The sequence below is a fragment of the Arachis stenosperma genome, chromosome 9, assembly GCF_014773155.1.
Source record: "Arachis stenosperma cultivar V10309 chromosome 9, arast.V10309.gnm1.PFL2, whole genome shotgun sequence".
Lineage (NCBI taxonomy): Eukaryota > Viridiplantae > Streptophyta > Magnoliopsida > Fabales > Fabaceae > Arachis > Arachis stenosperma.
Window position 1 is genome coordinate 148,226,543 of NC_080385.1, and position 23,868 is coordinate 148,250,410.

Sequence of the window (23,868 nt, forward strand, 5' to 3'; positions counted from 1 at the left end):
ATTACAAATTAAAAGAAGAAGATAAAAATCATTATCTTAGTATGTACATAACAAAACTTCCATATCCTGCTAATGAATTTATAATGGAAAGATTTATAAGAGAAATAATAGAGGAACAATTGAAAATAATTTTGGTGGAGCAACCTCTGCAATAAGAGAGGAAATAAAAGAACGTTGTATGCAAGAACCAACTCAAAAAAGATTTGCAAATATAATCAGATTTGCTGTCAGGATAATGAAGAGATACCTCAAAAATATGGTCTTAATAAAATTTCAAAGAAAAAGAAATATCAATTTAGAAAAAGAAAATACTATCCAAACTGGAGAAAAAAGAGATATTTTAGAAAAGAAAATAACAATAAAAACAAAAGACAAAGAATAACTATTGCCCGAATAAAAAAGAAAATTGTAAATGTTGGTATTGCCAAGAAGAAGGACACTACGCAAATGAATGCCCGAAAAAGAAGGATAAAAAGGATCTTACTAAACAAATAGAAATTGCTAAGTCTTGTTTTGGAACCATTAGAAGAATCTGATGATAACTTAGACTATATTTTTGAATATGTCTCGGAAACAGACTCAGAGACTGAGTAATAATGCTACATTTATTACTATAAAATAACAGAAAGTTTATAAATGCTTTCATAGATTCTGGGGCAACACAATGCTTTGCTAGTTCAAATATAAAACTTGATTGGAAAAAATTAAAGAAACCATTAAGAGTTAGAATAGCTGACAAATCAATACATAAATTGACCAAAAAGCAGAGATGGTTGAAATTTTTATTCAAAATTATAGGTTCATTGTTCCATCTATATATGTTAGATTCTGGAATGGATTTTATCATAGGAAATAACTTTTTAAAGCTATATCATCCATTCATTCAAGAATTAACATATATAGTTTTAAAAGCCCCACACGATTCTTCAATAAATCAAAAATCAAAACGTATAAAAATACCAACTACTACTATAGACAAGATTCTAAAATTTAAAATATTTTCTATCTTAGAGACATGTTATTTAAATTTATACTTTCAGATAAATATTCCGAAAAATAATCTTGAAATAAAGATAGAAGAACTTTTGGATGAGATTTGTGCTAAAAATCCTTTAGATGTTAAAAATACAAATAACGAATTAATAAGCATTAAATTAAAAGATCCTACAAAAGAGATAAATGTTCCAAATAGAATTCCTTATTCCGCAAGAGATAGAGAAGAGTTCTCATTAGAATGTAGAGATCTTTTGGAAAAAGGAATTATAAGATTAAGTAAAAGTCCTCATGCGGCTCCAGCCTTTTATGTCGAAAACAATAATGAAATTAAAAGGGAAAACGAAGAATAGTTATTAACTATAAGAGATGAACGAGCAACCATTGGTGATGCTCATAAACTTCCAAGAAAAGATTCTATTTTAGAAAAAATCAAAGGAGCAACTTGGTTTTCATCTCTTGATGCAAAATCAGGATATTGGCAACTTCGTTTAGACGAAGAAACAAAGAAATTAACTGCTTTTACTTGCCCAACAAAGAATCAACAGTGTTGCTCTATGAATGGAATGTATTACCATTCAGATTAAAACAAGCCCCAGGTATTTATCAAAGATTTATGGAAGAAAATCTAAAAGAATTAAATGAATTTGTTTTAGTGTACATGATGATATACTAATTTTACAAAACAGGATAAAGAAGATCATCTTCAAAAATTATTAATAGTTTTAGAAAGATGTAAAGAAAAGGATTAGTTCTTAGCAAAAAGAAAGCAAGAATAGCAAAACAAGAAATAGAGTTTCTTGGATTAATTCTATCTACTCAAGGTAAGCTAAAACTTCAACCAAATGTTCTAGAAAAGGTAAATTTATTTCCTAATAAAATAGAAGATAGAAAACAATTACAAAGATTTTTAGGGTGTATAAATTATATTTCCGATCAAGGATTTTTAAAGAATATAACAGAATACACTAAAAGTTTATTTCCAAAAATAAGTACTAAAAAATAATGGAAATGGGATGAAAACGATAGTATGCAAATTCAAAGAATTAAAGAACTTTGTGAAAAACTTCCAGAACTTTATATTCCAGAAGAAAATGACTACTTAATAGTAGAAACAGATGCTTCAGACATAACTTGGTCAGGATGTCTAAAAGCTAAGAAAGATATAAAAAGTTTGGAACAAGAAAAAGAATCACTAGATTCTAAATATTCCCCAAAGGAATTACTTTGCAGGTATATTTCAGGGACTTTTACTCCAACAGAACAGAGATATACCACTCATGAAAAGAAAACTCTAGCAGCAATTAAATCTCTTAAGAAATGGAAAATTGATTTACTACCCAGAGAATTTACATTAAGGACAGATTCAAGTTACCTAATAGGTTTCATACGATATAATTTAAAAGTTGATTATAATCATGGACGATTGGTAAGATGGCAATTATTTTTGTTACAATATCCAATAAAAATTGAATATATCAAGGGTGACAAAAATGTTATTACAGATACATTAACAAGAGAATGGAGTTCGTCTACAACGCATTAGATCAAGAAATTCAAAAATACGAACAAGAACTCGAAAAATGCAAGCATTGTCAGCAAATAAGGACACAGATCCAATCCTTTAAGAAGGCCATCGAAGCAATAAAATCAACACAACAACCAAAACCATCAGAGTTCAGTCAGCTAAGCGTGGTGGACAAATCAGGTGAAGAAAAAATTCCAGAAAATAAAACAATTGCTGAAATTATCAAAAAATCCACCAAAGATAAAAAATATTATGTAATTTATAATGGCCCATGAAAGGAGTATATGATGCTGGAAAAAGCAGCACCATTTACACATCAATCAAGGATAATTCATAAAGGAGGGTTTTTAACACTGGAAGAAGCAAAGGAATCTTCAGGGAATATGAAGCTCTTCATCCAGAGCAAACCCTAAAAAGAGCAGATAAAGCTCCAATTCAAACCCAGAGAACAGGAATAATAAGAAATTCCTACAAGGGCTGAAATCAAGGAAAAGAAAAGGGTCTGTAGATCAAATCTCAGAGAAACTTTTAACATAGTCCTGAATTGGACTGAAGAAAAAAGGGCAATCTTGGGATATTATCCTATTGCCAAAGAACAGCTAACAAAGCTGGTTATATTTCCAGATGCTTCCCCATCTGACACCTATCAGTTTTTCCAGTATGGATTAATTGATACAATTTTAATTTTTAATGATCTGAAAATTATTAGTGAGTTTCCTGCAGGATTCATTGATGCAGTAAAGAGATTTAAAAATATGATTGACAACGTAAATCCAAGGGATATATCCCTAAAATTTACGAATAGTCAACCTATTTTTAATGAAGAAGAAGAATGCTTGGTTCCAGCACATCAAGTAATCTTCATGTCCGTCTTCCCAGGAAATTTTCAACCAATTGATCAAGTTCAAGATTTAACAATCTACAGTCATGAAGGAAGACTAGCCAGCACACTAGCAAGGGTCTTCGAAAGAACTCAAAAGATAACAAGGGAATCTCACACAAGAATCAATTATAAAAGCAGAAATACTTTGCTTGTGTCCAGTAAAAGGAATGAAATTGAAGAAAGAGAGATGAGACTCTTAGTGGAATTTGAATCAGCATTCTACAACTTATCTTAGAAAAGCTCCCTGAAGGGATAAAGAGGAATCTCTGCTATCTGATAAAAGACAGAGAAGACCACAAGTGTCAGCTATGTGTCTCAGAGTTATCTGAAGAAAGCAATAATAAAACGGAATCAACCCACATGATAAAAGAAGAAGACAATGCATCTGAAGGTCACATGATGAAAGAGGAGGACAGCACATCTGAAGCATCTCTCAACATTATTGCATAGTGACGTAAGCGCTTAGGTCATAGAGCACCAACAATGTAGCTGGTGCAAGATAATAAACAATGACGTCATAAGAAGGGTAAGGATGGAAATTGTCCATCAGACCCAACCATTATAAATAGGTTGCTTAGGCAATTGTAAAGGGCATCAGACAATAGAAAGCAGGAGGCTAAGAGTACTCATATGCTAGGAGAGCAAGGAGGAAGCTGCCAAGGCGATTCTATAGTCTGAAGAAGAATTCCCTTAGGAAAAACCAATTCTAAACTCCCCTCTGGAGTTAGCATCTACAATCTCCCCTCTGGAGATAAAAACATCTTATGTAAATATTCTAAATAAAGGAAGTTTTTCTCTAGAAAGGTACGCCTTTATCCTAATCTCATAGTTATGAATTATTTAAAAAGTTTAGAATTAACGGAAGAATCTGATTATTATAGATTATCTGCCTTATTAGATAATGAAAAACAGGCTATTCTAAAAACAGAATTAAATCTCAAATCAAATGAAATTTTAATAAACAAAATCTTTTAAAAGAAGTTTTAATAGAAAAAATATAATATACTATGGAAAAATTCAACTTGAAGCCCCTATAAAGATAAAAATCCGCCAAATGGAGAACTTGAAATAGCTTTGATAAATGATGAAGAATTGAGTAAACAGATTGAGAAAATTAAGGATCAACAAAAAAGATCTAAAATTGGATGGATTCATATTAGCACTATACAAGTCTTAATCAAATCTACATATATGAAAGGAATTAATTCACCAATAAGCTTAGCAATCTGTGACAAAAGAATTACTGATGACCCAATAGATCAAATAATGGAATTGTTCATGGAAACTTGGCAAACGTAAATGTTAAATTCAATGCCCATCTTGGATATGCAATACCTTTATCAACTGAAAATCTTGGAAGATCTATAAGTTTGGCTTATAAATTTCACAGAAAAAAATCTAATGGAACAAGACGATGAACCATTTTCAATTACATATGCAATAAATTATGCTTTAACAAATAGCCATCATAGTATAATATTTAAAAATAGAGAAAGAATTTATGTCGATGAATTATTTCAGAAAATTGTAAAAACAGAAATACCAAAATAAAGCTATTGAAAACTCAGTTCTTTACTAAAGAACCATCAGGAAAATTAGTTTCATCAAATTTCAAATAAGAGAATCCAAAATTAATAACCTGTTAAGTTTATCAAGTTAAAGATCAAAGAAGAAAATTCTGAAATAAAGAATTAACAAAAAAGGTCGAAAAATTAATGAAACCCTAAACACTAAGTTATGACAATAAATAAAGAAAAAATATGTAACCTATCAAGATAAGAAACAAGCTCTTGAAAGAGAAAATCGGTTGAATATTTACAGTTTTTCTGAAATAAATCAAAGAGCATTTAAAGCTCTAAAAATAATCTATGACAAATTAAAAGGAGAAGTTGAAGAGTTAGAAAAATTAATAGAATCTCTAGAAAATAGTGATGAATCGATGATAGAATTTGCAGAAATTCTAAGATAAATAATGAAGTATACAAAGATTGAAAGACCAGAAAACAAATAAAAAGAAAATGGCGGAAAAATTAAAAAGTAAAATAAGGAGTATAAAAGGGAATTAAATAATCTTCAATTCGAAATTAATGACCTTATAATAAAAAGGATAGAAATAAAAACAAATATAAACAAGTTGGAGCTAAACTTAAAAAATCTATAAATGCCTAGAACACCATATTATGACCTAAAAGAATTAAAGCTGTTGAAAGAAAAAATGGAGAATGAAGTTGAAAAATTAAAAAGATATTTAGAAACAACAGAAAGTGTAGAAATAAAAGAAGTTTTTGAGGATTTGAAAAATTATATTAAAGAAAAAGACAAACAGATAAAAGATTTTATATACAATAATCCATGCAAAAAAGAATATTATAAACTAAAACAAGATTGAAAAACTATAAAAATAAAATCAGAATTAGTAATAGTAGAAATGGTCAATACTTTTGATTATAAAATTGCAAATTATAAAGTACCACCAACCAAATCTATACAAATTATAAACTTATTCGAAGCAAAATATGAAGAGTTAATAGAAATTTTGAAAAAGAAATTACATTTTAAAATTTGGTATCAGAGCCAAGTTAACGATTAAGGGTAACACTTTCTCTTTAAGCAACACTTTTAGTGACACGCTTTTAAATCAATAAAAGACAAAAATCTGTAAATCTGTACAAAAGTACATATGTACAGTAGATGGACCCAATTTTAAATCACACTGAAAAAGGCATATATAATATAATATTGACTTATAAAAGTTGCATGTAGCGATAAAATTAGACATTCGACGACGTCTGCATCCATTTTCTATCATTTTTATTTTTGGGATAAAATTTCTACTCCATTGTTTTGATATAATATACTTAATTTAATTTCTCCAAACTAGATTGGTTTGGTCATATGAAAAGGTTACCATGTGTAAACACTATTGAAATTCGGAGACAAAAGGTGCTAAAATACTGAAAAGTGTTACTCAATACTCAAAGCAATAACGTGGTAAAACAATTTATTATATAAGATTATCAAGTAAATAGCCATTTTTTATTATATAAGATTTGACTATTGATAAAACTAATTATAAAAATTTAAACTATTGTATTTATAAAAGATAAATATCATTTGACAAAATTAATCAATTATTAAAATTAAAATTGACTCTAATAATTTTTGAAAGAAATTTTTAAATTATCTCTATTATGTTTCCTCAACTTCTTTTTTTTTTTAACTCATGAATAGAATCAATTCGTTTCATAATAAAAATATGAATCAGAACTAAAATCAAAATCAGTCATCCCCTTCACTACCTTTCTCATTCTTAGTTTCTCATCATTTTCGTCATCTCAACCTCGCTTAGCTTACTTAGATCTACCCCTTATATCAACTTCTCTCTCACTCTTTCTTGCCGTCAGCCTTGTTGCCGCTAGATCTACTCATTTTTTCTTTGTCTTGTCTCGTCGTTGACTGCTCTAGTGGCAAAGACAGAACACACACGTAGTGGGAGAATGATGCAAGAGGTATATTCCTAGTGGGCAAGACGTTCCTCGTCATCGCACCCTCTTTCTCTTTGTCTTCTTCGCTCTTTTTTTCTGTTTTCCTTTCTTTCTCGCTCGTCTTTCTTTGGTTTCACTTCCAAAGTTGGTGGCTCATCGACTCTTTCTTTCATCGGCGACGTGTTTTGCCTTCTCTATTCTTTTTCCATTCTGCTTCTTTTTTCTCTCTCTTTCTCTTTCTGTGTGTATGACACCAGGACGTCGCTTAGGTCATCAATCTTGGCGAGGTTAGCAACCCCACTATGGTGAAAATAGCCATAAACCCACCTTGGTTGGCTAAGCCAAGGATGCACCTCTTACTCTAAAAGAGTCTAGAGAAAAATAAGCACACAGCTTAGCTATTTCATACTCAAATCAATTTCAACTCTATTTCATAAATAAAAGGTACATGAGTTATTTATACTAGTGGGAGAAGAAAAAACCTTCATAACTTGGATGATATGGGACTAATACATAACACAAAGTTCACTATTCTAAATAATATGGGACTTTATTCCCTTATTATTATAATAAACTAATATAATTAACCTACTAACACTACTTGCTCCCGCATCAGTGTATATGTCTTGTGTTGATGGCAGTATTGGTAATGGTGTTGTAGAAGTGATGTGGTTGCCGCGTTTTTTTTCTTCTTCTTTCTTCTTCCCTTCTCTCTCTTTATCTCTCCCCCCTCTCTCTCTCTGTTTCTTTGTTAAAATTATTTTATATAATGTTTTTAATTTATGTTTAATATTTTATGATAGCTTTATCTTATTTTGTGTTGAAGTTTATGTTAGGTTAATTTGTTAAATTATTGTACTTTAATTGTTGTTATGATTAATAAAAAATTAGTTTATTTTAAATTATTTTATTCTATTTATTCAATTTATTTTAGTTTATTTTATTTTAGTGTAGTTTGATGACACATAACTTGTTAGGCGACAAAGACACTATGTATAGATTTTAGCAACTGGTATAACATCTAATTTATGTCTTTTATGTATTTAAAATTTGTATTATTAGTTGGAGCCTCAATTTTATATAAGTATCACTTTTATGTTAAGGTATCTGGGTCTTATGGATGAGAAGGAATTTACAGGCGTGCGTGGTCGAGCGAGGACATTAGGACACACCTCAGACGTGCTGAATTACCATGACTGGCATTAGTTTTTGCTTTGATCAAGAGATGGTGCTCTGAATTCCATACTTTTTACTTGTCCTGTGGAGAGATGATCATTACTTTGCTGGACGTGACATATCAGTTGGGGTTTAATATTGATGGAGATCATGTACGCGGCTGCATTGGTAGATGAGAGCAGTTCTACGAGGAACATTCTATTGAGGACTTTTGTCATCAGCTGCTAGGAGTTGTACCTGACCCAATGACAAACAAACACAGAACAAGCGGATTGTCAACCTCTCACTGTTTTGAGATATTGTATGTCGGGAATTGGAAGTAGAGTTGTCAGAAGAGCACCTGATGCAGTACACCAGAGGATAAATCATGCAGATCATTAGAAACATTTTATTTTCGGATGCATATAACTCTCGTGTTCACATGAGGTGGTTGCCTTCTGTTGGAGGATCTTGATCAATGTGGGAGGTTGTCTTGGGGTTCAATTGTGCTGGCGTGGTTGTGCCGTCAGATGTGTCGTGCCACTAATTATAGGCAATAGAACTTAGGTAGATGCAGTGGTTTACTTCTCTCTTGGGCATATCATCATATACCCATATGTCGATTCGACAGATTTGACCAACGCCGATTTTCCTCTAGTTGAGAGGTATTGATACCTTTTTTATTGGTTTTATTATTTTTTAGGTTAATGTTTATAGTTGTGTGATTTCTAACAACTCATGATATCATAGGTGAGTGGGTTTGGAGCTACTCAATGACAGAGCGAAGACTAGGCTTTGGCAGTGGAGATGGGTCCTCAACGACATTTATTTATAATGTAAGTATTATTTTAGATTATAGTTAAAATTGTTCAAGTCCTTTTTCTTGAAGTGCATCATGAAATTGATCGCAATATGTCTTGTACAAAAGGCTTGGAAGGCACGTGGCGGTTTTCAACCACTTTCATCAGTGTTCAATCCAGCGTCAATCAACTTGTGTCAGTCCGAAATCACCAATAGACTTGGCTGAGGTGTGACATGCTACCTGAGATAAGACATAAAATTGATCAAGCCTCCTTTGTGTCTCTCTCGACCACGGCAAATGCAATAGGCAATATATTTGAATTGTCATCTTGGACTATAGCCATAAATAGAGTGCCTCCATATTTGTTATACAAGTAGTGTCATCAATAGATATAAGTGGTTTGCAATACCTGAAAGTCTCCACATAAGGAGAAAATGTCCAGAACTCCCAATGAAACATGGTAATGTCAACATCACCATGCTAAGGCTATATTACAAGTTGCACCCAATGACCTAAATGATTATAGTTGTTAGAACATATCAATATTTAATTAAGCATACATAACTAAAGAAAACGTAATGAATCTTACTGGGTAAGTACATCTGCATTGCGAATAACTATCTAGGAAGCTTGTTGTATGATTCCTTCTAATCTCCATATATCCCAACAATGACTCTCTACTTTGTAAGCCAAACCTTTCTGTACGACATTTTGTAACCAAGTGATTGTCAACAGATCCTAGCAAAACTCTCATGTCAATTATTAGATATGCTTTGATCATTGTGAATATGTGTTGAGTTATCATCTTTGAGTCCAATTTTTCATGGTCTTGGCCTATTGGTGTTTACATGCAAGAATGATTAAACGTGGCAATGGGTAGGGTAGGGTACGGTTTAGACCCAATCCTAACCTTACTCGCGGGTTGAGAGCAACTCAATCCTAACTTTATTTATGGATTTTTACAAATATGCGATATTATTATATAACCTAATGAACATGAAAATTAAAAAATTAATACAAACAATACAATGATCCCATAAACAACATAACTATCAAATGTTCAATTCTACATAAAAGTTTTTGCTTAAATTAATAACATAAACACAAATAAAATCATTGTAAGTCCATGAGCATTCCATTTGCTGTAATAACATCATCACTAATCTATGACTTCAGATACAACATTATTTTCATCATCATTTGCAGTTTGATAATAAGATTTTTTACCTAAAAATCAAATATATTATTTATTCATCAATCTATATAAAAATTTAGCATTAACATAAAAAATAGAAAGTTCGAATCATAAATAATTTCTTTGTCGATATGTTGCCCACAACCAGTTTTGATTACACATAAGAACTTTTATGGTATCTTCATGAAAACTATCACGATAAGGAGTAATTACTCGACCACTTGTGCTAATAGAAGATTCGGAAGCAATAGTAGACACAAGGATAACAAATATATCTCTCGCAATTCTTTGAAGAGTTGGATATGGATGTCAAAGATATTAGCAAGCAGTGCTGATGAGGGGAGTGGGGGCAGACGCAGAGTTGCAGAGAGATTGAGATTTGAGAAAAGCAAATTAGATATTAGGGTTCTTGAGAAGTTTGAGGGATTGTATATATGTGATCTGAGTGTAGGGTTGTGATATAATATTATATTTATATATCACTAAAATAGAATTGGTTTTTATATAAACAAAAATGTTAAATTATCAATTGATGATCTTGACTCAATAGTAAATACCTTTTGCACTAAGTGAGACTCAACTCGTACCCTACTCAACTCGGACTCAAACCCGCTCCGTATTCAACTCTACCGCAAGGAATCAGGTTAGCAACCTTACCCGATCGGGTTGAGTACCCACGAATGAGATGCATGTTGCCACCCCTAAGAATGAAGACTATTGTGTGTCTTCACCTCCTATTTTTTCTGCATTCGGGGATAAGAAATGCGTATGCTCTATTGACAACCTAATCCAAAATGAGTGCACTATACATCATACTTCAATTGGTCACTCTCTAATATCTTATACTCTACGACCTTCCTAATGCAATACGTCTTAACTACCATAATAACTTTCTCCTTGTTTTTAAAATGTTGCCCAATCTCAAACTCATTGGTAGGATCATCCTTAAAGTCTTTTTGACCAAACAAATAATCTTGATTCATTGTCTTGAGATTTAATGGGAAAAAGTGAACAAAATGATCGTATGTCGGGAAATAGCAGGCTGTGTTGATGCGAGTTGTGAGTGAGTGAAGTAGTTAATCTCTTCCTCCTCCTCATCTGGAATATCCATGGTTTCAGCCTCTACATCTTCACTATTAGATACAGGTTAACTTGATAGGAATTTGTCATTGAGTCTCTGATCGCAGAACCCTCATGGCTTTCAAAATCTGTTTGCAACATCCCATCATTAGAATCTTCAATATTTGAGCCCTCTTGACTACCCTTATGTGACATACTTAGGTCAACAATCAATTTTCTAATATTTGTTCTGGCTGTCCCACATGAGGAGGTATCATCACCAATATCCAAGGAATTCTCTCTGCACAGGTCGACCAGAAAAATAAATAACATCAAGAGATGGACATTTGTCCAACGATTATGTCAACTCCTTATTAGATGTATGCCCTCATCATCACATGACTGATACCTAGATCACACAAAGTCTTATTAGAATTGATAGTAACATAATAAAATAATAATAAAAATATCATCTATGAAATATAAAATAATAAAAATACCTAAATACACGCATGAAAAATAAAATTATACCTTTTGTAAAAATAAAGTATCATCTACTTACATCGGATATCTATAATAGTTCTTTTCACTCTCTTTGTGTATTGTTGACCAATGACATGTACTATAAAATTCTTCAACGTTGTTAGACATCTCACTTCAGCTGGCATGTATATAAAAGTCGGTTGAGCAGAATTGAATGCAATAGATCTATTTTAATCATATATTATTTTACCATCATAATGAATAGATAATAATGGTATGTTAGACATTTTAAAGAATAAAAATCAGAAGAAAAAAGAGTAGAATGATAGGTGAATGTATTTTTTTTATTGAGTAAGCTTCTCACTCGATGATATTTATAAAGAGTTGGGGGCAAGTTCATCGAAATCTTGTGTGAATCTCGAGAATGGTATAAAGTTCGCCTAAGACTTAGGCGAATTTTATACGATTTCAAGTAATTCACTGAAGATTTAGACGAATTTTGGAGCATTTGCTTAAGTTCTTCGAAAAAGAGTTGGCCAAATTTCACGAAAACTCTAAAAAAAATACGGATATTGAAAAATAAAAATGTTTTAATTTGTTCTAGAAATTAATTTTTTTTAATTTTATAATAAAAGAAAAACCAAAAGATAACACATGTTGTAAAATTTCTTATTTCTTAATAATGTGAGAGCCTTTTTTACTTATTTTTGTAAAATAAAATTATTTTCTTTTGAATTACAATATTCCATGACAATGACCATTCATATTAAAACATATAGTTGTGGCATGCATTTATAGGTTAACCATTTCTTCATTATGCTAATTAAGTTTGTTCAGTAATCAATAACGTTACACCACGTACGAATTGAAAACAGTGACAATGATATTAATATTAAAGAAAAATTCTCAGTGCAGCAACAAGTGTTTTATATATATATATAAAATACCAACAAACCAACTTATCATCCGAGGGACCTAATTATTGTTTTCAATATACAATTCATTTTTCTCCAGTAATTTTTTGTAATCATGAAGGCAAAAAAATAAAAAAAAAAAGAAAAAAGAGCGATCCATGAAAAGATTATAATATATGTACAAATTAAAGGTATTGAAATAATTTTTTCCTAAAATCTTGCTACCAACAAATTAAAAGCAAACAGAGAATATTTAACGGTATAATTAAGAAAACGAAAAGGAAAGATGAAAAACAATAAAACGATTAAAATGCATAACATAACATAATGTGTAAGTCAAAAGCAGGGGAGGATCGATGTTTACGAATTTTAATATTTTGTGCTTTAAATGTCAGAAAATGACCTCAAAACAACCAAAGTTTGATTTTTGCTTCTTGAACGCCTAAGAGCGTCATGAAAAATAATAACCAAAATTTTTTTAAATTATTTACAGTATCTCTCAATTCGATAGGATAAAAATTAATCTCTCATCGATTAAAGTTATATTTAAAGTAGAATTTTAATTTTCAATACTTATTTAAATGAACTAACTATTAACCAAAGTTGACAAACAAACTTCTCTGTTTCAAAAATTAAACAATGCTAAAATTATTGTAGTAAAAACATAAATTTAGTATTTTCAGATTATAATTTTTTTTTTCAAATTCTTAATCACTGGGTATAATTGATTTCCTACTTACTCTTGTACAACATAAAATGTATACATCTATATTTAAAAATACGACTTATTCATGCTTAATAAGGTATTAGTAATGATAAATAATATTGTCGTGAAACCTTAAGCAAATAAAATTTTCTCCCGTAAAGGCCTCTTTTGAAAATTTGCGTAAAGTTTGTATATTTATTTCTTTTTTATTTGCTTTAATTTGACAGCTTTGTGTTGATTTTTTTTAACAAGAATTGAAATTTCGACTTTTCCCTTATAAAAAATTTTGATATCATATCATAAAATTATTTTTTAAAAAATTTAAACTAACAAAAAATACATGAATAATTATATATTTATCAGATACCAAATAATCAAATTAATTAGTTTAATTTAAATTCGAGTAAAATATCTTGGAATAATAAAGAATTATTCTTCTTTGAGATCGTTTGATAATGATTCAAAGTCTTGGCTTTTTGAACATTTTTTGTCCTATATAATAAGTTTTCTTAGCTCAGGAATTCCTCAGTATAATGAAAAAATGATGCCTATTTGATTTGAATTAGAAAACTAAGCAAGAAATGAAATATCCAAGAGATGTGTGTTATTTCTAATCATATGCTTTAGAATTCTGGAATTATGATTATTTTGAAAATGTGCTTCTCACCTAAAATTAGGTCTAGGGTTAATTTTCCTATCACACCCATTATAATCTTTAATTTTGATCCAATAAAATAAATTGCATGCGCCGTTCCACCATTTTAAGCAGAACATTATATTCATATCTTTTTATATATTGACTAATGATTAATTTATAGGCATATCAACTCATCTAAATCTTGTTAGGTGTGACCAATGCTTTTTAATTGTTCAAACAAAAGAATGTTTTCAATGATTAACAAATATATTTTAAGAAATTTATCCACCACGAGTTAGCTTGAGTATATATGTTTATATATATTATATACGTAGAAAACCTTGCCTTTAAAATAAATAAATAAATAAATGTTTAGGTGTGTTATCAGTCTTTATGAAGCTATTATTAAAATGATTAAATTACTCTATTATTCTATGTAATTTTATTAAATTTATAATTAAATTTTTATTCTTTAAAAAATTTTAATTAAATTTATTTATAATTACAGCATTACTATTAAAAAAATGTTTAATTTAATTGAATATATTAAGGCATATTTATTAGTCACTAACGGTATATGAGGGATAAAAACATTTTTACAATGTTTACTATTAAAAAAAAATTAATTACAAATTTAAAACTGATATAAAAACTTAATTAAAATTTTTTAATATACAGAAACATAATTACAAATTTAAAAAAAATACCAGGACTAAAGAATAAAGGGACAAATCATTTAAATAAGTCAAGGAGAGCAAAAAATTACACAAATCCGCCAAATCAAAAATTATTTCATAAATCAATCAATGCACATTTTTATATAGTTTGAATTAAGTTGTTTCGAACTTGATTTACATGTAATTTGAATTACACATGCACACACCTACTAATTCGAATCAACCTGATTCGAATTACACACATACAATAATTCGAATAAGGTTGATTCAAATTACACCCTGATTTATTAAAAAAATATATAATTTATTAAAAAATTTATTAAAAAATAATAATTTAAAATTAAAAAATATATATTTTATTTTATGCATTAAAGAAAAGCTAACAAAAATATTTAATTACGAGATTTTTTATCATCACCAATATCTTATTAGCTTAGCTTGTTCATTTCATAATTAGCACTAGTTGTAGAATTTAAGTATAAGATTTAAGATTTAAAATTAAAAAATTAACTCATATTAACTAAAAATAATTAATTTTCTAATTGAACTCATATGCTAAATTTATGACAAATTATACTCGTATATCTTTTGAAATTTGTTAAAAATTATAAAAGTTGCATAACTCATTTTTAACTTCTACAAATTCTTTATCTATATAAAAAAAAATTCATAATGATAGAAGAACAATCACAAAATTCTTTTCTTAACATTATCACGAATGACATACATTTTTGTCATTTAAACTGAAGCAAATAACATAGAATTAAAAAAATTTAATATAGAAATGACAACAGATGCATCTATAAGAATCTGTTGTTTACTTTAACACGATATAGATAGAATTATTTATACATATTTTTTTTATTAACTTAAATTTTTTGAATAAATAATTTTGTGTTATAATATCAAAATTTCTAGCTATGATTAACCAATATAGAGTTTGAATTATTATTATTACTACTCCAAAAGCAAGAAACTAAAGGTAAGATAAACTAAAAATAAAAAAAAGATTTATACATAATTGTATTTTATGTTTCTCATTTTATTAATTTAAATTTTTAAGTTATGTAATTTTATGATAAATATTAAAAAAATTAAATAAATTTTTTAATTTTAAATTAGCTATCGCAGAAGAGATGAGTGTTTACTTATCAAATAAATGAACAGTGTGTGCAATTTTGATTATTTTTTTAGAAAATGTGAGTAGTTTACATTGACCTTGAATTTATTGGTTAAATTTTTGTGTGTCAATTGTCAAAGAATATTAGCAACTAAAATTTAACATAACGTCACGGTTTATGAGCTTTTCTTCTTTTGTTGTATCTAAGATGTGATATAATAAGATACTTCCTACTTCTTTTAATCCTTAACTTAATAATAGAAGAATCAAATGATTACTATCTCAATTATTCCATATTTATTGCTATTACACAATACACACCTTGAATTTTATCAAAAACAAAAAAAAAAACAAAAAAAGACACGTTACTACTTACTAGTGACCTTAAAAAGTATTGCACCCACCAAATTAATCCTACTAAATATACCTATGAATATAAGATTATTAGCCTCTTCTAGCTAGGGGGAGGATAATGTATGTAATTTATTCAAATCTTCACAATGTAATAAGCTCTTGCATTTAAGTGAAAATTTGGAAATATGAGTAAATATTTAACTAGCTTGAAATAATTATTATTGATCATCAAAGTTAATAACAAAAAATTATTACTTTAGAAAAGAATAAGAGTAGTCAAACTCATATTAAGAGGACCATTAAGATAGGTCAAGCTATCAGGACAATTTGATTGATTTTGCTTTTAAAATTATGTTGGTTTAAATTTTAGGTTAAACGGATTGAGTTCAATTAATTCTAAAAAATAATAGGTTAAATGGACTATTAGTAAAGTCTTTTATATTTAAAAAAAATCATTCTAGCAAATATTTTTTTATTTGATTTAAAAATTCGATCCATCAACAAAAAATACTATTTATTTAAAATTTTAAACTAAAAATGGTATTTTTTTATCAAAATATTTTTTAAAAAATTAAATAAAAAATTAAACCTATCAAACTGACTATAAACAGTCCAAACTAAAAAATTATGACTCGTAAACAAAACAAATTTAAATGTATCATGAGTTTAGACAAACCAAAATTAAATAGATTGGGTAGGCCATTTAATAGTCCTAATATTACATAAGTAAAAAGATGATGTTTTTTTATTTATGGATAAAATATACTTTTTATTATTGAAGTTTGCTAAAACTATTTTTAATTTTTATTTTATTTTATTTTTGTCCCAAAAATTTTCAATTTGTATCAATTTAAGAATAATTTTATAAGAACAAATTTTAAGACAACCAAACCAAATATAGTTATCCTATATTATTACTAGATTTATTCTAAAATTTTAAAAAATTTAGCTGTCATAGATATATTTAATACAAATAAAATTTTTTTAGGACAAATTAAAACAAAATAAAATTTATTGATATTTTTAAAATTTTTAATAAATTAAAAAATATACTATTACTCTTCAATTTTTAGGATATTTTTCAACTAAAATGTCAAGGATTATCCACTGCAAATTTAAACTAAATTTTATGATTTATCACTGATTATTAAATTATTATATATATAAAATAAGATTCAAATTTTTTATACTTATTTAAATAAGTAAAATAACTATTCTACCTAGTCAAATTAGTTAAAAATGTTATGTTTATTAAGATGAGAGCACAACTTCTTGCGAAACAGTTATTTGGTAATAAAATACATTAGTAAAACATATTGATTAACATTACAGATTTCTGAAGGGGTTAATTATCTCCAAGTTTAGGTTAATAAAACTTTACTAATAAATGATTAGAAAGAGAAAATAAAATAAAAAAGAAATTTGGTGTTTAAGAATGAAGGACACACATACACCACAGGGTGAGGTTACTGTCTCTCTTTCTCTCTCTTCTGCCCCTAACTTTCTCTCTCTATCTCTATTTTGTGATTTTCTCTCTCCTCTGTAATAATTTATAAATTCTCACATCATACTCTCCTTTCATCTCTCTCTCTTTTTCCTTTTCTTCGTTTTCATTCATTCACTCATCTAATCATCTTCTTCCATCAATTTCTCTATTTCAATCTTATTTTCTCTAATTTCTTTTCCATTCTCACGCAATTCTAGGGTTTCTTTTTCCCCCTCTGTTCATCACACAATCGCGCAACACCCTCCCAGGTAACACCTACCCTCCCCTCATTCATATACCTTCTGCTGCTTCTACTGCTTTTCCATTCTGTACCCTAATTCCCCCTTCTCATTGATCCCAATTTTGTTTTCATAATTCAATTCGCGGTTTGATTGCCGTAAACTTTGAGTTTTTTTTGGTGCTATTTTTCTGGTTTTGTGTTTATTGTTATTTGTGTGTTTTGATTATGACTCGTATCGTTTATCAGGTGGCATGTGTGGGGCTTTGAATTTCGGTTTGATTAGGGAAGCCCCTTTTCTGTGTTCCCCCCATTTTCCACCCATGGGTGTGACTCTCAGATTGGGGTCACCGTTTTTCTTTTTCTTTTTTGTTTTTCTTTTTGGTTTTCGGGAGATTGAGATGGTGGTTTAGCAACTGGGTTGTATTTCTTACAGGCTTTCAGGAAATAGTTGTTTGTGTTCATTTATGCTTGGTGGGGTTGATAATTGAGAGGGATAGAGGCTGGGGTTTGGTTCTATATATAGTAGTGTGTAGCAGTGGTTAGGAAGTTACAGAGGTTCTGTGAGGATGACAGATGTTCAGCCGCTACAGCAGAAGCCTGAGTCTGCCGATGCTCATGCTGAGTTCGAGCGTGGACTGGAGGACTTTATGCGTGGGCAGTTGGATGATTGTATGTCATTTGCCTCCTGTAGTTCCTCCCAGGCTCAGGGGGATGAGGAAGATGAGGGTGATCAGCTCGCTCGGAGGAGGCGTAGGTCTGATCTTGAAGGGGATGATTTGGCGGAGTCCTCGGCTGCACAGAGGCGCCACTCGCGAATTTTGAGTAGGTGGGCTGCCCGGCAGGCACAGGAGATGATAACTACTATTGAGAGGAGGAATCGTGAGTCTGAGTTGATGGCGCTGGCTGGGTTGCACACGGTGTCTATGTTGGACTCCTCTTTCTTGAGGGGATCACAGTCCCCAACTTCTGGACAGGAGGGTGCCGTGGAGAGACCGAGCACTCAGGCATCTGCTATTCTGCAGATGTGGCGCGAATTGGAGGATGAGCATTTGTTGAACAGGGCTCGTGACAGGATGAGGGAAAGGTTGAGGCAACAGAGGGGTTCTGAGTCTAATACCAATGGATCCAGTACCATGTCTGATAGTCGAGGCAGTGAGAATCAAGGCAGTTTGGGGGATGCGAGTGAAAGCGAAAATGATTTTGGTACTTGGTCGCATGATCGGATTGAATCGCGGAATGCACGTGGGGATCATCTTGTCTCAAGCAGGGAGCAATCTCCTGATCTTGGCGAAGTCGAGAGGGAGAGAGTTAGACAGATTGTTCGAGGATGGATGGAAAGCGGTATTGGTGATCATTCATCGAATGTGAATCAGAGAAACAATAATGGTAGAGCAGAATGGCTTGGAGAAACAGAGCGTGAGAGGGTAAGAATTGTCAGGGAATGGGTGCAAATGACTAGCCAACAGAGAGGCTCACAGAGAGGCTCACGTGGGAGCCGGAGGGATGCTCAAGTCGATCGAGCGCGCGATGTGGTTGCTGATCACGATGAAGGCCAGCCAGAGCATGTTCGGCGGGACATGTTGAGGCTGCGTGGAAGACAAGCTCTAGTTGATTTGCTTGTGAGGATAGAGAGGGAAAGGCAAAGAGAGCTGCAGGGATTGTTGGAGCACCGAGCTGTATCTGATTTTGCTCACCGCAACCGCATTCAGGTCTGTTGGGTACCCTGTCAGAATTCCTTTGCAATTCATGGTTCTTTTAGTCATGGTGTCCTCAATTAATCTTGAGTTGATTATGTAAGTCAGTCATACAAGAACTGTGATTTAATTCAAGGAGATAAAAACTTATATTATTGTGTGGATTTTAACTCTATAAAACTCATTTTATGTTGTGTTTGTGTTAATATGAATAATCTACATACATTTGTTTCTGTTGTGTGGTACATCTGATCTGGACTGTTGTATTTCAATTCTTTGTATACTTCCTGTTGTAAATTGACTATTTATACGAGATGGTGTTTTCAGTCTTTGCTCAGAGGTAGATTCCTCCGAAATGAAAGAACTGTTGAAGATGAGAGACCTCCGTCTATGGCTGCAAGTGAATTAGTGCAGTTGAGACAACGACATACAGTCTCTGGTATAAGGTATGGAAATCAAACAACTTGATAATCTTTTTAAACCAGTGGGTGGTGGCCTATTCTGCCTATTACTCATCTTGGAGCTTCTGCTTTAGAAATAAGACAAAAATTCAAAAGGTGATCTAGATGTATCTGTGTCTGCCAAGTGCTCAAGGCTTGTTAATTTCTATGTTAATTGTTGAGTTTTCTTTTAGTTGTATTTCTTATGATTTGCAAAATAAATAACTGTTATTTACAATGGTTGATTTTCATTCATTATATTTGTGTATGGCCACTGTTTATGGGCAATTTTTTTGCCACTTTAGCTTTTTCTTTATCAATGTTATTATAGGAAAGGTCATTCAGTTATCTTTTTTTTTTTTTTAAATTTATTTCTTCTCTCTCCCTCTCTCTCTCTCTCTCTCTCTCTCTCTCTTTCTCTATATATATATATATATATATATATATATATATATATATATATCACACAAAAGAATTGGATATTTTTCCTTCTGACATTGAATTACTATTCCGTTACTGGTTATTGTGGTAAGATGTTATAATTTTTTTTCCATCAGTATGTAGTGTTTTCTTTAAATTTGCGCTGTTAAGTTCAACACACAAGGTTTTGTCTAGTGTGAGCTTGGCTCATTCTTTCTGCTGTACTACCCCCCACCACCGGGAAAAAAAAAAACATTTTTTTGCCCAATTATTTCCTCCACAACCATGAACTATCATATACTAGGATAAATGTTCTTATGTTCGGTATTATTTATTTATACAGAATACAAAATATGGTGATGAACTGATGATTGTTGACTACAAGTTCTAATGTTTGTTGCTAGTGATGGTCATGTACTAACTTATATAGTTGTAATTTAGGGAGGGGTTTCGTTCAAGATTAGAGAATATTGTTCGTAGTCAAGCAAGTACCAATTCTGATACTGCATCAAATAGTAACATTAGTGAAAGTGATGGGAGCCAAGCAAACAACCTGTTGGATGCCCAACAAGAAAATTATGAACAAGAGCAGATTAGGAACTTGGAATCTGATGTCCGTCAGTTGCCTAGTCAAACAGGAACTGTGGAGGGTAGCACAAATGAGAGTATTAGTTGGCAAGAAGGTGGTAATCAAGGAGGAAATCGGCAGGAACAGATTACTGAGGATGCAGAAGGAAACTGGCAGCAGAGTACCTATGATTGGCCACAAGAAACTCCCAGAAATTTAGCTGGGGAAGACACACATCCACGAGAAGCACAGAGAGTTTGGCATGAGGATAGTTCAAGGGAAACTGTTGGTAATTGGTCTGAAGGACCTTCTGTAGCTCCAAGGAATCGCCGTGGTGTTCCTATTAGAAGATTCAATAGATTTCATCCACCCGATGATGATAACGTGTACAGCATGGAGCTTAGAGAGCTGCTAAGCAGGTAATGCTCCCCTTTTCAGTTTTCTTCCTCACAGAAGGAGCTCTCTAACAGTGTATCATTTATATGTGCTAGCGCGTGCATAATCCTTTCCAAAATCTAAAACAAATAAACCATTTTATATGTTGAAAAGTATACTGATTATGTTCTGATACTTCATGTATTGGCACTTCTATTTCTTCTACTCTTCAAGAGTATAGTTATGGGTTTATATATTTGTGTTTCAGGAGAAGTGTTTCTAATCTTCTTCGCAGTGGCTTCCGTGAAAGTCTTGACCAATTAATTCAGTCATATGTGGAAAGGCAAGGTCGTGCACCAGTTGACTGGGATTTGCATAGGAACTTGCCCATACCAACTCCTGCCTCAACCGAACAGGACACTGATCAGCAAGGGGATGAACGCAATGAGGGTCGGCATGAAGGTATCAACAGACCTACGCTGGTGATGCCGTCACCTCCAGTACCTCCACCACAACCACTGTGGCACCAGGATCTCCATCAAACTGGATGGTCTCGCCATAGCATGCATCGTTCTGAAATTGTGAGCTTCTTCTAAAGACTTGTGTACATATATTTTGGTGGTTTTTTCTATTATAAAAATTCTGCATTTTTAACCAAAAATATTGTTGCCCATATATTTACGCACCCCTTCCCATCACCCTCATTTATATAATACCATTTACCATGGCAAGTAATCCACTGATTTGTGATGTTTCATGCCAAATTTTGAATTATCTTTTTATTTGTCAAATCCCAAATGATCTCTCATCTGATTGGGAACAGGAATGGGAGATAATGAATGATCTAAGATCTGATATGGCAAGACTTCAGCAAGGCATGAATCACATGCAGAGGATGTTGGAAGCATGCATGGATATGCAGCTTGAGTTGCAGCGCTCTGTCAGACAGGAAGTTTCTGCAGCTCTGAACCGCTCAGCTGGTGAAAATGGTGTGCGCTCTTTTCCTAATTATAGTATATTTTGGTTAACCCTCATTGCCTTGAAGGAATTCATTAAGGATAGTGAAGCTTTATTGGTGGAACTCATTTGATTGTTAGATAAATGTCTCTTTACTTTTCTCTTCATTCATGTAACTTATTAACTCAACGTAGGCATGGTTGCTGAGACATCTGATGATGGGTCCAAGTGGGGGCATGTGAAAAAGGGAACTTGCTGCGTTTGTTGCGATAACCATATCGATTCACTTCTGTATAGGTATATTTACTGGGTAATGCTAAGGTGAAGTTTTGGTGAAGAGTGAAAGATTGTCTTTTTTAGAATAGAAAAAATCCACCAATAAAAATTTATCATGTTTATACTAAAACTAGTAAAAATCTTCACTCTATCCAATCCTACCCTTCAGCAAAGAATTTCCCATATTTACTCGGTTCTTACCAATTTGTTTTCCAGATAGTGGTTTCGTCTATTGATTTGTTTGTTTCTCCATATTGAAATTTGTTGCAGATGCGGGCACATGTGCACTTGCTCAAAATGTGCCAATGAGTTAGTTCGTGGCGGAGGTAAGTGTCCTTTATGCCGAGCACCGATTGTTGAGGTGGTCCGAGCATATTCCATACTGTAAAAAAAGGAAGTTAAAAGGGCATTGGAAAAAAGTTTAAAAAAGACAGAAAAAAGAAAAGGCGTTGTAAAAACGATCTGAGGGTGTTTTGAGTCTCAGTTCTTTCCCGGGGTTCTTATTTATAGTGTTGAGTAGGGTTGCCTTTGTTTTTCTGATTATATGTGGAACTCCTTGAATTGTATAATTGGAATAGCAAATGGCTCTGTTGATTCATCATTCTTGCGTAAATAAAATAGTTATTCTTTCTAAATCTTTCTTGTTTTATTTTATTTTATTTTATTTTTGAATAAATTCATCTCGCATACATAGACATAGAATCCCACTTCTACTCCTACCGGTAAAAAAACAGAAAAGAGAAAGGAAATAATAATATATGAGGGAACTGGTGATTGTTATTATTATTATTGGCCTTGTGTCAAACTCAGTTGCGTTCTCTTCTCAATTGCTCTCAAACTGTAAGCCAATCAGTTTTACTATTACACAATGATGGGAGGAAAAAAAGATTTAGCAAGAAGTATTTAAAGATTTATTTACGATATTGAACCATTTAAAGTACTAAAACTTAGAAAATTTATAAATCTTGTTTTGCAAATTACAAGTAGCATTTTAAAGTTGCTGATTGCTCTAAACGTTTAACTCATGACATAGGGTGAGTTGATTTAGCGTTTGAAATATGAAAAATACGTTTGAAACTTTTTATTTGGCTACTTTATTTTTTTGTAAATTCACTTATTAACGTTGAATCATGAATTAGAAAAATTTATTTCTTTTTTTACCGTTCCTACTCTTCGTGCATATTATTTTGTTTATGGAATGTTTAAAAACTTGATGCAGAATTTATAACCCACTAATTAATCGACAAGTGCACCGGGTTGTACCAAGTAATACTTCAGGTGAGTGAGGGTCGATCCCACGAGGATTGATGGACTAAACAACAATGGTTGATTAATTTACTTAGTTAGACAAGCAGAAAATGATGTTGAGAGTTCAAAAAGCATTAAACAGGAACTTCAGAATATCAGAAGACAAGCAATA

The 23,868-nt window shown here is 31.4% G+C and overlaps 1 protein-coding gene across 1 annotated transcript; it reads left to right on the top strand.

Moving 5' to 3' along the window:
* Positions 1-17,509: 17,509 nt before the first annotated feature.
* Positions 17,510-23,083, top strand: LOC130950454 (uncharacterized). Its single transcript, XM_057878946.1, has 8 exons — positions 17,510-17,746; positions 17,965-19,427; positions 19,740-19,858; positions 20,714-21,259; positions 21,484-21,796; positions 22,039-22,204; positions 22,367-22,469; positions 22,719-23,083. The coding sequence occupies exons 2-8, from the start codon at positions 18,285-18,287 to the stop codon at positions 22,834-22,836; spliced, it is 2,508 nt and encodes an 835-aa protein (XP_057734929.1). The 5' UTR covers positions 17,510-17,746; positions 17,965-18,284; the 3' UTR covers positions 22,837-23,083.
* The last annotated feature ends 785 nt before the right edge of the window (positions 23,084-23,868 follow it).

What these genes read in the sequence shown, in the direction of transcription:
- LOC130950454 (XM_057878946.1), top strand. Translation starts at nt 18,285, where the DNA reads ATGACAGATGTTCAGCCGCTACAGCAGAAGCCTGAGTCTGCCGATGCT. An exon ending in CCGCTCAGCTGGTGAAAATG is followed by an intron (nt 22,205 to 22,366) that starts GTGTGCGCTCTT and finishes AACTCAACGTAG; the next exon opens with GCATGGTTGCTGAGACATCT. An exon ending in ATCGATTCACTTCTGTATAG is followed by an intron (nt 22,470 to 22,718) that starts GTATATTTACTG and finishes AATTTGTTGCAG; the next exon opens with ATGCGGGCACATGTGCACTT.